This window comes from Notolepis coatsorum (assembly GCF_963971535.1).
Source record: "Notolepis coatsorum genome assembly, chromosome: 1".
Taxonomy (NCBI): domain Eukaryota; kingdom Metazoa; phylum Chordata; class Actinopteri; order Aulopiformes; family Paralepididae; genus Notolepis; species Notolepis coatsorum.
The window spans coordinates 121,959,977-121,976,551 of NC_140165.1; the positions used below are offsets into that span (position 1 = coordinate 121,959,977).

The 16,575-nt window shown below is 42.3% G+C and overlaps 1 protein-coding gene across 2 annotated transcripts in view; it reads right to left on the reverse strand.

Moving 5' to 3' along the window:
* LOC311230758 (uncharacterized protein) overlaps positions 1–15,197 on the reverse strand; it is a 29,899-nt gene extending 14,702 nt beyond the window's left edge. For both annotated transcript variants that reach the window (XM_084317117.1, XM_084317116.1), the window contains exons 1-4: positions 15,009–15,197; positions 11,767–11,844; positions 11,131–11,241; positions 10,391–10,501 (exon numbers count right to left, since the gene is read on the reverse strand). In XM_084317117.1, coding sequence (XP_084173243.1) covers positions 10,391–10,501; positions 11,131–11,241; positions 11,767–11,797 — 253 coding nt within the window. In that variant the 5' untranslated portion in view covers positions 11,798–11,844; positions 15,009–15,197. The remainder of the gene's footprint in view (positions 1–10,390; positions 10,502–11,130; positions 11,242–11,766; positions 11,845–15,008) is intronic.
* Positions 15,198–16,575: the final 1,378 nt, after the last annotated feature.

Below are 16,575 nucleotides of genomic sequence, written 5' to 3' on the forward strand. Positions count from 1 at the left end.
TGGACCTCAAGATTGTTAAACGGAGTGCGTTGCGGTGGCGATTGAATGGAACTCAATTGACTCATTGATCATCTTTAGCCTCGTAGGCATATTTATTTCTCAGGCGGGGCGAGATGCGGTCGTAGTGCCGCTATATATATCAACAACAATCATTGACAAATAATAGACCGGAACAGGAATGGAAACGTCAGTGACGTCACGTACTGGATTTACTACATCGCCCTCTGTAGAACACAAATGAGTAAGGGCGTACATAATAATAATACATTTAACACCCCCACTCGAACTTAGCTTATTGTGGTACAAAACAAAAATATATATATATATATTCTCCCTCTTTGGCCTTCAATACAAAATAAACAACAACAAGGTACCCACCTAGAGTTAGGAGAAAGCCAGTGTACCTTCAGGATTATGTGACTGAGGATACAGCAGACAGACTGGTAACATGTGTAGACTCTTGTTATAGAGCAGTTTGTGACATACCACAAATTACCAGGATGCCATAAGCTCAACCAAGTCACATCTGTGGGTAGACGCAATGAATGATGAAATACAGTCACTGAAAGAGAATGACACATTCAAGATCACCCAGTTGCCACCAGGCAAAAAGGCAGTGGGGGCAAGGTAGGTCTATGCTCTCAAGAGTGATCCTGATGGATCAGACAAATGTAAAGCAAGATTTGTGGCAAAAGGTTACAGCCAAAAGCAAGGTATTGACTACGAGGAAATATTCTCACCTACAGTTGACATGACAACGGTTTAGAGTGGTCATGCAAAAGGCAGTGCAGGAAGATTTATTTTTACATCAATTGGATGTCAAAACTGCATACCTGCATGCACCAATTGATCGTGAGGTCTATGTGAAACAACCTGAAGGTTATGAGATAAAGTCAGAAACAGGAGAAAAGCTAGTATGCAAATTACAGAAATCCCTATATGGTCTAAAGCAGTCAGGCAGAAACTGGAATGCTCTGTTACATGCATATCTCACTGAGAATGGTTTTGAACAAAATCCTGCTGATAACTGCCAATACACAAGGGAAAAACAAAATGAAAAAGTGATTCTAATTGTATTTGTTGATGATTTAATCATTGCTGGTAACAATGAGGAGGTTGTGAAAGGTGTCAAAATGATGCTGCTGAGAAGTTTAAAATGAAGGATCTGGGAAAATTAAAACATTTTCTAGGGATAGATTTTAACCAGTCAGAGGGTCAAGTCACAATGTCACAACAGAGGTATGTGAACAAAATCCTCTCCAGATTTGGAATGCAAGAGTGTAGGTCCAGAGAGACCCCATGTGAATCAAAACTTGAATACACAGAAAATGCAGAAAAATTTTGAGACCCGAGGATGTATAGAGAGGCAGTCGGAAGTTTGATCTATTTGGCTACATGCACTAGACCAGATTTAAGTTTTGTAGTCAGTAAACTTTCCCAGCATCTTTCTGAACCAAGTGAAGAGCATTGGAACACTGTAAAACAGGGGTAGGCAACCCTAGGCAGACGTGCCTGCATAGGCACGCGGGGGCATTTGCATAGGCACAGGGGGCAGCAGTATAAAAAAAAAAAAAAAAAAAAAAAAATTTGCTTTTAAATATTAGTGAAATATTTTGCACTGTTGTCGCATTTATCTTGTTGAAATCCTCCCACAGGTTCTTTTTACTACCACATATTTAATTGAGACCCTTTATTTGTTTATTATTTCAATTTAGCTGGAAATACATTGCTACATCATTCAGTAACATTTGCAGAGCCTTATAACAAAAACATTATTACGGTCAACATTGTGACCAGTGGGATTAATCAACACATTTTATTATTTATTTGTCTATTTCATTGACCATTGCACATGTTAAAAGCCTTTTTTTTTTACTCAAAATGTGAGTATTACCAAGTCAACTTGTGTTCTTAAAACAATGACAATAAACATAGTTTTATTAGGTTGAAATAATGTGGTTGTGTACTTATTTTTCTGTTAACTTATTATGGATTGAAAACTGAAAACCTTAATGCACAGTAACTGAACTCAATATTTGTAAGTTCTGGTAACTTATTATTATTTTTTTTACAGTGTAGTCTTGCGATCACTCAAAACGTATTTACACGATATACCTCACATTCACCCTCCATTCACATCCTGGTGTTCTCCATTAGGCCTGTAGGTGGAGCTATGACAGCACACGTACAGTACACACACCGATGGTGTGTGATGTGTCCAAAAATGAATGGGCAAATGTGAGTGAAATGGTCGCACTGTATGCAGCTGTTTGTCTGCATTGCATTCCCCCCCCCCTAACTCAGATTTAGGGTTGATACAACCATCATAATAATATTGTTAATAATAACAATAATGATGTAATAATGTAAAAATTATCATTAAAAATACCTGATTATGAGGAAATTTTTTTACGATGCATGGAATATTGTTGAGGCTCACTAGTTACAACTATATTTCAAACAGGCACTCCATGTCAAAAAGGTTGCTGACCCCTGCTGTAAAACATGTGTTCAGGTATCTTAAGGGTACAACAGACCGTGGCTTATGTTTTAAAAATAATGATACAGGTGAACTAGGCCTAATAGTCTACAGTGATGCTGACTGGGCATCAGACATTGTAGACAGACATAGTACCACAGGGTACTGTGCCAGTCTAAGTGAGAGAAGCTCTCTCATTTCATGGAAGAGTAGAAGACAACCAACAGTTGCACTTTCTACCTGCGAGGCAGAATACATGGCCTTAGCATCAGCCATACAGGAGTGTATGTATTTGCAACAGCTACTCAAGGGTATTGATGGATGTCAGTATGCACAAACCAAGGTTTATGATGATAACCAAGGAGCTATATTGCACTAGCCAGGAATCCTGTAAACAGGCAAAGATGTAAACATATTGATATAAAATATCACTTCATAAGAGAAACTGTGAATAGTGGGAGGATATGTTTGGAATATTGTCCTACTGACAACATGATTGCTGATGTGATGACAAAACCAGCCACTAAGCTACAACTGAAGAAGTTTGCTCAGTATTTGTTTGGCACTTAGTTAGAGTGAAAGAAAAGCAATGTTTTTTTGTTGTTGTTTATTTTGTATTGAAGGCCAAATAGGGAGAATATATATATTTTTGTTTTGTACCACAATAAGCTAAGTTCGAGTGGGGGTGTTAAATGTATTATTATTATATACGCCCTTACTCATTTGTGTTCTACAGAGGGCGATGTAGTAAATCCAGTGCGTGACGTCACTGAATTTACTACATCGCCCTCTGTAGAACACAAATGAGTAAGGGCGTACATAATAATAATACATTTAACAAAGATTTCCCTATGGATTTATTCCGAACTGTATTTGACCAGGGACCAGCCATATACAGGAGGGTCTACCAGCTAGTGCAAGACAGTCATAGAGAGTAATGAATAGGGGTGGGACGATACATCGATCCAGATCGCTATATCGATCTATTATCAATGATCCAATAGGATCGATGCAACGTAAAAAGATCGATTCATATTGCGATACTCTTATTTTGATAATGCTGTGGAGTCGTATCCGCTCTACAGCACAGCGCAGTAGCGTCTGAAATGCGTGTAGACATTACCTAGTACATAGTGTGCCTATTTTGCGACCCAAAACAAGTCCTTGCTGTTTTATCCCGCAACGGGTCAAATGCATCTAACATGCTTTGCAATCCTCGCCATTCCGTTATGCCCACGTTGTGTTAAAGACCGAAATTAATGTTACGTTAGCGTAAGCTAACAAGCTAAACCCTGTTCAGAGCCATAGACCGAGAACAGCAGAGTGAGGACTGGGGAAGGGGGGGGGGGTGGCAGGCATTCCCCCTTTCTCTGTGTGTGTGTGCGTTTGGAAAGATCAGATGAAGTCAGACAAGTATATTATATTGATAGTAAATGTACTGAGGGTGGACAGATCATGTTGATATTTAAAACATAAAAAATACAATACATAACACTTTGAGTGCCAGCGACGACATATCTCGTTATTTCATGCCCCCCGTTGAGTGCCGACGACGCAAATTGTCGTTTTATTTTTTTATTTGCGATCTGAATTCATATTTCATTAACCGAGTCTCCCGTTGGTACAGCAGCCCCTCTAGGAGCTCCGAGGGGAAAATACCGCCCCCTATCATCTATCCCTGTGTAACTGCAGGCCATTCGATTATACTGGTGGATCTGTGTGGGGGGAGCCTACTGGCTCCACTATGCTGGCGAGGGATCTGATGATGAGGGAAGTGATCGCGAGTTGGAAAGCAGCAATAAATAATAAATAAACGCGATCGATATTTGGAATGGTGATCAGGAATTGGAATAATCTTTTTGGAGAACATCTGATCTAAGGTAAGGAGTCTATGTTACCAGTTTTAGGATAATCAGAGCTGTATTCACTGAGATAACAGCGTGTCCCGTATGTGTATATGTGTGTGTGTGTGATGTTGAGGAAATGAGAGAATCGATTTCTCAGCTTGCTTCTATAGCGTGCATAAGTACACATATACTATCGATAATCTAGCGTTTATTTGAAAACGATTCATAAATAGGCCGACAAATGACAACGTGTCTAGTGTATTCGAGAATATTCCAATAAATGCCGTTTATGAGGGAATCTTTCTATTTTCCGGAAATCTTCGAGAAAACGATAGCTTTTCGAAAAGCTATAAAAAGGATATGAACCGATTAAAAAACAATCCGTTTCGACAATATTGACTGCAAACAAGCCATTGATAAGGGACGGGCAGATTAGACACATAGCCATAATTTAAAACATAGATTATGCGTTTTTAACGCTATCATTGAAGTGGATGATGGCACTCAAGGACATTAATCAACGTTATGGCTGGCACTGAAAGTGTTAAAGACCGAAATTAATGTTACGTTAGCGTAAGCTAACAAGCTAAACCCTGTTCAGAGCCATAGACATAGAACAGCAGAGTGAGGACTGGGGAAGGGGGGGGGCAGGCATTCCCCCTCTCTGTGTGTGTCGCGCGCATTTGGAAAGATCAGATGAAGTCAGACAAGTATATTATATTGATAGTAAATGTACTGAGGGTGGACAGATCATGTTGATATTTAATTTAAAAATACAATACATAATAAATGTATTCATGATCATCATGCAACATAAAATAATTGTAGGAACGGTTTGGGAGAGGAAGGGGTTTTAGGTTGCGTGTTGTGAGTTCCAAAAATATTAACTCAAAATTTAAAGCTCAATATATCAAAACGTGGCACTTTATAGTGAACAGGAGGTATATTTTTATTAAAAACAATAGATTGTTTTTCATTTAAATGTCTGGAAGAGCTCAAAAATAAAAATGTCAAATGATATTTCCGTTGCCTTTTTTTAGTTGATCTAAATAGTTGATTGTGTTAAATGAGCATATAATATCGTCTCATATCGATCGCAGGCACCTGAATCAAATCGTATCGTATCGTGGCAGACTGTGATATCAGCAAATATCGTATCGTTGTCCAAATAATCGATATCGTATCGTATCGTGATGAAACTGGTAATTCCCACCCCTAGTAATGAAACACATTGCCATTTAGTTAGTTAGTTTCTTTAATAGTCGTCATACAGAAGTACAGAATACTTTTATACAAAATGCTTCTTTCTGTTACGCTCCAGAGACTGTGCTAGACAAGAGATAAGTATGAAATAAAATAGTAGCATGTAATAATAGAAGTAAAAATAGAAGTCACGTACGTAGACAGTGTTCAGTATATACATGTACAATGTTCGATGCAGAATAGAAGTAACTGAGTTACCATACAATATACAATATACTATGCAATACTAATATACAATACTATATAGTGCAAAGCAGAAATGGGATGAGGTACAATTTAGGTACAATTTACAGTAAGGTGTACTGAGGTATGGGTTGTAGTGCAAATCCTTTATCAATAAATATAAAGTGTGTTTAGGTGTTCTAAAGTGTGGAGAGTGGGTGCTGCAGTGTGTTGTTTGTTTAAAGTGAGTGTGTGCGTGTGGATGTGTGTGTTGTGAGTGCATTTGATGGTTGTTGCATAGTGTTATTGTTCGTTGAGCAACCTAATGGCCTGGGGATAGAAGCTTCTTCTGAGTCTTTCTGTGCTTGCCATGAGACTCCGGTATCGCTTGCCTGACCGCAGCAGTTCAAAGAGGCAGTTGTTTGGGTAGCTGGAGTCCTTGATAATTCTCTTAGCCTTACCCCTGCACCGCTTGTTGTAAATGTTCTGGAGAGTGGGAAGCCCCCCTCCAATTGTGCGTTCGGCTGAACGTGCCACTCTGTAGTCTGCTTCGGTCTTGTGCGGTGCTATTCCCAAACCAGGAGGTTATATTGCCAGTCAGGATGCTCTCTATTGTACATGAGTAGAAGTTCTTAAGGATCTTCTGACTGACTTGGAACTTCCTTAGGCGCCTGAAGAAGTAGAGGCGTTGTCGTGCCTTCTTCACAACACTGTCAATGTGTGTGGTCCATGTCAAGTCCTCGGAAATGTGGGCTCCGAGGTACTTAAAACTGTTCACTCTCTCAACTGGTGCCCCGTCGATGCTGAGGGGGCTGTAGTCCCTGACCCCCGACCTCCTAAAGTCCACAATCATCTCCTTTGTTTTGCTGACGTTCAGGGAGAGGCTGTTCTCCTGGCACCATCCTGCCAGGACCTTGACCTCTTCCAGGTAGGCCCTCTCGTCGTTTGCAGAGATCAGGCCCACCACTACTGTGTCGTCAGCAAATTTGATGATTGTGTTGTTGTTCCGCTGAGCCACACAGTCATGTGTGTACAGGGAGTAGAGGAGGGGGCTCAGAACACAGCCCTGGGGGGCTCCTATGTTGAGGGTGTTGGATGAGGAAGTGCAGTTGCCTGCTCTCACCACCTGGGTTCTGCCCGTCAGGAAGTCTAAGACCGACTGGCAGAGGTCATAGTTCAAGCCCAGGTCCCTGAGCTTGGCTATGACTTTGGAGGGGACTATGGTATTGAATGCTGAGCTGTAGTCGATGAATAGCATTCTCGCATAGTTCCCCTGCCTCTTGTCCAGGTGTGATGCTGCTGTGTGCAGCACATGGGCTATGGCGTCCTCCGTGAACCTGTTGGGGCGGTATGCAAATTGCAGGGGGTCCAGGTTGATGGGGAGGGAGGAGCAGATGTAGCCCTTTACTAGCTTCTCAAAGCACTTCATGGCTATGGAGGTGAGAGCTACAGGGCAGTAGTCGTTGAGGCAAGCAGGCTTGGATTTTTTAGGTACAGGGATGATAGTGGACTTCTTCAGGCAGGTGGGGATGACAGCCTGTTCTAAGGACAGGTTAAATATGTCAGTGAATACCGGGGCCAGTTGGTCGGCACAGACTTTTAGGACGCGGCCGGGGATGCCGTCCGGTCCTGCTGCCTTCCTGATATTCACTTTTTTAAAGGATCTCCTCACCTCATGCTCTGCTACCCTGAACACTTGAGTCTCCATCAGCAGACCCCCCCCCCCCCCCCCCCCATTGCCGTGGCTTGTAGGCTGGTGTTATTCCCAGCCTCAAACCTCGCATAGAAGGTATTGAGATCATTTGCTAAGGAGATGTCACTGTTCAGTTTGAGGGAGGTGCCTTTGTAATCGGTCATCGTTTTGAGGCCCTGCCACATAGCTCTGGAGTCAGCCTGTTCAAACTGAAGTTAAATTGTATTCCTGTAGCGCCGTTTTGCTTCTATTACTGTCCTCCTTACGTTGTATCTCGCCACCTTGTGGTCATTCATGTTGCCTGCCATGAGCCCGGCGTTGTATGCTGTGGTGCGCGCTTTCAGAGCTTCACGGACGGATTTGTCTACCCAGGGCTTTTGATTTGGGTAAACTTTAATTGTGGTAGTGGGGATTGTTTCTTCCACCAAAGTACGAACAAAGTCCAGCACTGTCTCCGTGTAGTCATTAATGTTATCTGTGTTGTCACGGAACACGCTCCAGTCTGTGCATTCAAGCGCAGCTTGGAGCGTCTCCTCTGACTCCACAGACCATTTCTGCACCTCTTGCAAGACTACCGGGGCGAGCTTGATTCTTTGTTTATATTTTGGGGAAAGAAAGATGGCCGCATGATCAGACTTCCCGAAGCCACTAGCAGAATGAGCCTTGTATCCACACTTGAATTGCGAGTAACAGTGGTCTAAAATGTTACCGCCTCTGGTGTTACAAGTCACATGCTGATAGAAGTCCGGCAATACTCTTCTCAGATTGGCGCTATTGAAACCGCCCACTACTACAATGTCGGCGTCAACGTTAGCTGCCTGGAGTTTATTTACCTCGTCGTGGAGCTTCGAAAGCGCGTCACCTGTGTTCGCTTGTGGTGGAATATACACTCCGACCAGGATGATCGACGTTAACTCCCTCGGGAGAAAGAAAGGCCGACACTTGATGGATATATATTCCAGGTTGGGGGAGCAGTGGTTCGAAAGTTCTTTCACGTTGGCTGGATCGCTCCAATTGTTGTTCAACATGAAGGCTATTCCACCTCCCCTCTGCTTGCCGGATTCTGCTGTACGATCCTTGCGGTGGATGAAGAAGTGTTCGGCCGGTTGGATAGCGTGGTCTGGGACGTCCGGCGTCAACCATGTCTCGATGAAGCAGAGAACATTACAATCTCTAACGTCTCTTTGGAATTGAATCCTTGCTCTGATGTCATCCAGTTTATTGTCTATTGATTGTACATTGGCTAGCAATATACTGGGTAGTGGCGTTCGGTGTCGCCTGGTTCTCAATCTGTTACGGACACCCGCTCTCCGCCCTCGTCGCCTGGATCCTTTGTTCCGTGGGTCGAGGTATGGTCCTGATGTTCTCAAGATCTCAACAGGCCATTGTTGTGGTTCGGAAAGCTGATCCAGAGAGTAATCCAGTTGGTAAGTTTCCCGTAATCCAATGTCTATGAGTGACTGACGGTCATACACATTAAATGCACCTACAGTTGGTACAAACAAAACTCTTAAAACTATAAATATTAACAAAAGTAAGCACAGTCTCGACGGAGGGCACAGATAGGCAGCCGGTCGTTGCGGCGCCATCTTAGTTTACTTTCCATCCATCAGGCTTATCAAAATAAATGGTTTGGTTCCGGTTGCCGACCGACCCTGCCGATTTAGGTGCGACCCAATTTATTTTTTGATATATACAAATTAAAAAAAGAAATTAAGTAAAACATATTTTTTTTCCAATACAGTTTCATAAAAATCTTAGTCAAAAGAACTTTAGTATTATGGATATTAAACATTCTGGCAGAGTACATGCATCCATGTTGTCGTGAACATTTGAATTAAATAAATAAATTCCCTATCCATAGTCACCGTGGCCACTGGAATCCGTCTAATCTCACTCTATAAGGCCAGCTTATCATAACAACCTTTCATTGTGCGTGAGGCTGTTTGTAGAGCTAAATCTATACTTTATATTATTGCTATCTGTCCATTGTCATTGTCAATTGACACTATAAACCGTACCTTCAATATGCCTTAAATGCATAATTTTTTCATCAATATGTTCCCATTTTATAGCGTCGTGAATATGAACGTTATACCGCAATGTTCTGGGGTATTTCCTGGAAGGCGAGATACAGGGCGCTAATCTAATAACGTTAAATCGAATGGCGTTTCGGCTATACACAAGCTAGAGCTAAAACTCAAAATGGATATTATCGGTATCATGGTCCACCATGAATGCATGAAAGGGGGGGGGCGAGGGACGTCGTTTCTGATTATTGATGACCAATAACGGCATTAGCCTCATTCGCTGATCGGCTGGTTGGCTATCAAAGCAAGGCCTGATCGGGCTGTAATTTACATGAAAAAGCTCTTACCGTGGGCCAGTTGGATCCCAAAAAGGATTTCCCAGTTATCGATCGCCATCTGGTAGATTGATATGTCCATTGGCTGATGCTATATTCCTTTACTGCATACTGAATTCAGCATCCCAAAAAGTATTCCAGGCTACATGCTACAGGCATAGCTTCAGGCTAACAAAAAAGTCCACCCATGATGAAAAAAAATAATAGACTTGTCCGAATCCCAAGAGTAGGGTAAATCTGCAGTGCCGCTCTGTGACATTGAGTAGGATATTACAATGGAATAAAAGCCAAAACAACCTTACCACGTATATATATGTGGTTGGCCCTCAAGCGTTGGATCCGAAACACGTATACGTGGTTGGCCACGAATGGGTTAACTGACAACCAACAGGAACCAAACAATTTATTTTGTTAGGCCTCAGACTCTTCAACAATGTATGTGAAAATACCACATTTTGTTATGGTAAAACAAATAGATTGAGACTTCATGGAAAGAAAGAGGAGGGAAAGCTGTGGACACAGAGACATACCACTATGCTGCAACAGAGAAAAGAAAGACAAGGATAATAAAAGTAACATACTGGTCTCCTGGTCTGTGGGCTCCTCCTTCAGCCCAGTGGACATATCCGTGGGTGGGTCTAGCGTGTCCTGAACCTCCTCTATTTTAATCAGCAGTAGGTCACTGGGTGGATCTGGAACAGAGGGAAACAGAAAAAGTATTTACAGTGGCATGAAAAGAAATGTTTGCCCACTTTCTGATTTTTTCTCTAATTACAGATTTGTCACACTGTTTTTTTTTTATTAATCTTTATACAAAATCTAATACAGGATGTAATTGAGTCCTGAGCCTCTTCTTTCATGATTGATAGGAAGTTGGAGGTAGATCTGGGGCAGAGGGAGACAGCAACTAAGGAAATACTCCAGTATTTACAGTATTATTTTACAAATTATTATATTTATATACTGAACTTTATTTAAAAACATACTTCCTTTTCCTCCATTACATTTATTTAAGTTAAACAAGACCACTGACCCCTTTAGCTAAGGCTTAATAATACATCACAGTTGGGATCCCTTCTATCAGCTTAGTTCTCCTGGTTGCTATTCAATCCAGCAGGGGAACCAGGACAAAGGTGTTCCATTTATAAAAGAGATACCAGAATAAAGTGGTCCAAATAGTTAGGCTGAATGTGAACAAGAGTTTGATCAAATTAAAGAATGAGAGGAGAGAAAGCAATGGCGACAAATACAGAGACATACAAACATGCTGGAGCAGAGGAAGGAGAAGACTAAATCAAGATAAGAGAAAGAAACAACATACTGATATCCTGGTGGTCTGTGGGCTCCTCCTTCATCTCAAAGGAAGTCTCCTTGGGTGGCTCTAGCATGTCCTGATCTTCTTCTTTAATAATCAGTAGGTCTCTGGGTGGATCTGGGTCAGAGGGAAACACAACTCAACATACTAGTTTTGTAGTGGCCGCTTGTCACTCCCCAAATGTATTGACAAGCGTCACGATGCACCCACTTAGATATTTCTTAACTGAGTAACAAAGTTGTGGATGGTTGATAAAGGTTGAATGTCCAAGCTGCGACTGATGTACTTTGCAGGGTTTATTGTCCAAAAGAATAGTAATGAATGAATGATTAACAGAACAGTTGTCAATTGTTTGTTTAGGTAAGCAGTTCCAACAGTGTTAACAGGTTTGAAAGCGTTACTCCAGCAGGTGCATAAATTACACTGATTAGCAAGGACCTTTATAATGGAGGTGCTATAATGGAGGTGGTGTGCTCCCTAGTGTTCAAACATAAATACAACCTCTAGTCTAAACAATATAAATTCTAATTTAAACAATACAAATCCACCAAGTTGGTTTCTGCTTCTACAAGTCTTTATTTACTTCTGGGTCTGGAGAGTAAACTAAAGTATCTTCAGTAGGAAGTTCTTGTTCTAACTTACAGAGGTCCTGCTGGTCTGATTCCTCCTTCATTCTAGTAGGTGTGATCTTGGACGTCTTCTACTGGAACTGGAGTTTTGCTACAAGGATAAATGCAGATGGTCACAGAGAGCCCATACTGTAGATCCAAGTCTGCAACTGACGGTCAGCCAGGACATATATAGAGGCTTCTCTCCACCAATCACATCACAGTATGGAGGGGAAAATAATGAGAAATGTAGGCCAATTAGTTGACATGCTTTTATTCAAAGCCGATTACATAAATGCAGGACTTGCAGATTGAGACCGGCACCTATTTGATCGGATCCGGCACCGCCTCTGTCATAATCTTCTGTCAATACATTTAGTGGGGGGCGTGGCCAGGTAGCATAGGGTTTTGATTGAATTGATTGAAAACTTTATTAATCCACAAGGAAGCATACTAGGACTGTTACTGTTCCTAATTTATGCAAATGACATGTCGTCAGCTTGTGACTGCAACTTGTTTGTGTTCGCGGACGACTCAGCCCTGCTGGTCTCTGACAAGAACAAGTTACAGGTTGAAAAAAACTCAGCTCGGAACTCGGCAGAATCTGGCTCGCTGATAACAAACTATCATTACACCTGGGGAAAACAGAGTCCATTCTCTTCGGTTCAAATAACAAACTCAAAAAGTCAACCAAAGAACTAGATTCTTGTACCGGATCTCCTCTCTGGTAAACAAGAATACTAGGGATGCACAGATATGAAAATTTGCCACCGATACCGATTGGTCAACTATACTATGTTTTATATATATATATTTTTGTATTTTTTTTTTTTAAATGAAACTACTGTATATTTGTATGTGTATGTTTGTATTTGTAGGCCTCTTTACTTACTTAAAAAAAGGAAACATCAAGAAATATGTTTATGGTATTAATTCCACCATGCCATGTAGCACTATCCCTCTCCCAGTATGGTCTGGCGGCCTGCAGCTGGATACTATTGTCTCAACCAGAGCTCTCAACCAATGCAATAGAACAATTTTGATTGACAGTCGATTCGGCCAATTACGTCACACTGCTAGCACCCACCTCCTGCTGTTCTTACCAACCAATCGGCAAGCGTTTATTAATTTTCTACTTCCGGGCATGCCGACATTGATCTGCTTGCGAGAACCACAACAAGCTTACCGTAGCTAATACGTTAGCTGCCCGCCGACCAGCGCTCCACAGGATGACCAAACGAGTCATAATGATTTTACTGCAACGAATGTTATAATAAAACAAAGCCTTTCTATACATTTGTCTGATTGAAAACTTTATTAACAGATTGCAGAATGGATTGGGTACAACTCTCAGGGCTCTATGAGCAACGGAAGGAACTGAGCTAGTAGTTCGGGTAAATACTATGCTTATGTTATTGAACGTGTAACACTAACTATATAACGTTAAAGGAAAACTCCAACATTTTGGGAAATTAGCTTGTAGACTCCTTTACATAAGCCTACTGCGAGGGGCAAGTGGACTGGCTTGAGTTAGACGCGTGCTTAAAGAATTCAATGTCCAGAGAGCTCTTATCATTTTCGATATGCCAATCCTTTTATTGACTTATCAACCAAAATATATATACAAAAACTCTTTTTACTAATAACACTGACCGCCGACCTATACGGCACATCTCGAACACGACAAGACACGGTCAAAAACTGTATGGCTATTCCACTTGCGCACCTGGGGCTCATCACCCTCTGATCAGTATATATGGGTAACCACCCCCTGTGGTGGTTGCCATGGTGACTAATAATGCCACACCTCTGCACCGTGAGTTGAAATAAAACTAAATAAACAGAAGGGCATTTTGGCTCCAACATAGCTTATTTAACATCTTTCCTGGAGTTAGACAAGAAGATACATACATTTTTTGTCTCTGTGCGTGCATTTAGCTTAGGGAACAGTCGCTCCGTTAGCATAGCTTAGCTTCATCACTGGAAGTGAGGCGGGGCCGGAGCCTGGCGTTCCCTTACAGTGTATAGTTTGATTGATTGATTGAAAAGTTTATTAACAGATTGCAGAATACACTCCAAATACAACTCCAAAACGTTCATGTAAACATGTTGTGACCTGTGTATTCACCACGTGGAGAAATAAAAAATAATTGAATTAGACAATTACGTTTTATAAGCAAATATACTCGGAACTATTTTTTTGCCCAACCACTCCTCTCTGAGCGCAGCCAGTGATTTCAACGTGTCGTCGTGATTGTTGACACTCTCATTCATTCAAATGATCCGAACCGATTGAAGTTTAGTGAGCTGCACAGACAAAAATACTCATAACTCGCTGAAATATTGCCGGATTTACAAACGGGTTGGTTTGCTATAAACATCAAAGATGTAGTTATTAAGTAATTAAGATGTTTTTTTTTACAAACCGCTTGAATCATAGCCACGTTAATAATGCTTGTAATAAACCAAACAGTTTGTAAATCCGTCAATATTTCAGCGAGTTATGAGTATTTTTGTCTGTGCAGCTCACTCACTCTCACTCAAGGCTGCCCTGGGCAAGATGGCGGCGGTTCAGTGACGTCGCTCTCCATTGGCCGGCAGCGCGGGCAAGCTATCTAGTGTTCTATATAGATATCTATGCTATAGACCACTACACTTCCGCGTTACATTGATATCAGGGAGGAGATTGCGGGGGGAGCATATGAATGAATGTGGATCAGAGCCGTGATGTAAGTGGTTGCCGATACGGCTGTGGGGGTGCTAGAGACATGATCGAATAGACGTTTATGCGCCTCAACCTCCTCTGATAGAACAGTCCACATTCATTCGTGCGTTATCTCGCGTCGTCCAGACTCCATGGGCAATCTGCGCATGTGCATGGAGAATAGGTGCTTTAAATAAAATGGGCTTTTTCTCTGCCGATTTAGTTCTGATCGATTAGGAATGGGTCACGCCGTGTTCAGGAGATTGAGGCGCATAAACGTCTATTCGATCATGTCTCTAGCACCCCCACAGCCGTATCGGCAACCACTTACATCACGGCTCTGATCCACATTCATTCATATGCTCCCCCCGCAATCTCCTCCCTGATTTCAGAATCCCGGAAGTGTTGCGGTGGTCTATCTCTCACCGTCACAACTAGATGTTTAATAAACCTACGGTTTGATATACCCAAGTGTGTTCATTGACTCACACGCAACTGAGGTACATATTAACACAGTTTACAGAAAGGAAGGAGCGATAAGAGGAACACAATGTAAATATAACTGTACTTACGTTTTGATCCAGTACAGTTCTGTTCTCCACAGAGACGTTAGCAAGAGACTCGTTTCATTGCATCCAATGTGGATGTCTCTGGTCCGACTCACAACAAAGGCAACAACACACTTGATCTTGTTCACAATCGGGTTCGAAGTCAGTCATGTTTGCACGGAGGAGTTGACGGTGATTAGCCATAGACAACGAGGTGAAGCTACACAAAGAAAAAGAGTACACAAAGAGCGCGTGCTGACGTCATTTCCGCTGGGCGGGGACTGCGTCAAAGCTGTATAAAGGAGAGGACCAGCTCTCATGCTGCCAGTAGAGGGCGCTCGAAGCGCATGCATTGTAATTGCGAGGTACACTAAATGGGAGGTTTACACAAAATCACTATTTATAATAACTAACAAAAATACATTTTCATTGAAGTGGGAACTAGGATACATCGGTGTGGTCTCTGTAAACACTTTTAAAAAGCAGCTACAGGCTTTTGGCTAACTTCTGTGTAAATATTTTATGTCTTTTTATCTTGTTTTTTTTCTTTCACGTTTTTAATTACTTTCTTTTTAACATTCTGCTATCCTTGCACTTTATTGATGTTTTTATATGTGAAACACTTTGTGACCCTGGTCTGTGAAAGGTGCTATATATACACCTTACTTACTTACTTACTTACTTACTTACTTACTTACTTACTTACCCTGGTATGTATCCCCTCTCAGAACACATACTGTATGTGAGAATGCTCTTCATTGATTATGGCTCAGCATTCAACACCATCATTCCCTCTAAATGTGTCTCTAAGCTCGTTGATCTTGGACTGGAGACCTCCATCTGCAGCTGGATATTGGACTTCCTGACCGGCAGGCAGGCCCCAGGTGGTGAGGCAGACGCCTCCGTCTCACTGACCCTTAACACGGTGCACCACAGGGCGGTGTGCTAGGCCTCCTCCTGTAGTCCCTGCTCACCTACAACTGTGCTGCCAAGCACAGCTTCAATATCATCATCAAGCCGACAACATGACCATCCTGGGCCTCATCACATGCCAGCATCCTCACTGCACCATTGAGAGCTTGCTGAGGGCCTGCATCACAGCCTGTACGGAGACCTTTCTGCCTGCATCACAGCCTGTATGGAGACCTTTCTGCCTGCATCACAGCCTGTACAGAGACCTTTCTGCCTGCATCACAGCCTGTACGGAGACCTTTCTGCCTGCATCACAGCCTGTACGGAGACCTTTCTGCCTGCATCACAGCCTGTACAGAGACCTTTCTGCCTGCATCACAGCCTGTACAGAGACCTTTCTGCCTGCATCACAGCCTGTACAGAGACCTTTCTGCCTGCATCACAGCCTGTACAGAGACCTTTCTGCCTGCATCACAGCCTGTACAGAGACCTTTCCGCCTGCATCACAGCCTGTACAGAGACCTTTCTGCCTGCATCACAGCCTGTATGGAGACCTTTCTGCCTGCATCACAGCCTGTACAGAGACCTTTCTGCCTGCATCACAGCCTGTAGGGAGACCTTTCTGCCTGCATCACAGCCTGTACAGAGACCTTTCTGCCTGTATCACAGCCTGTACGGA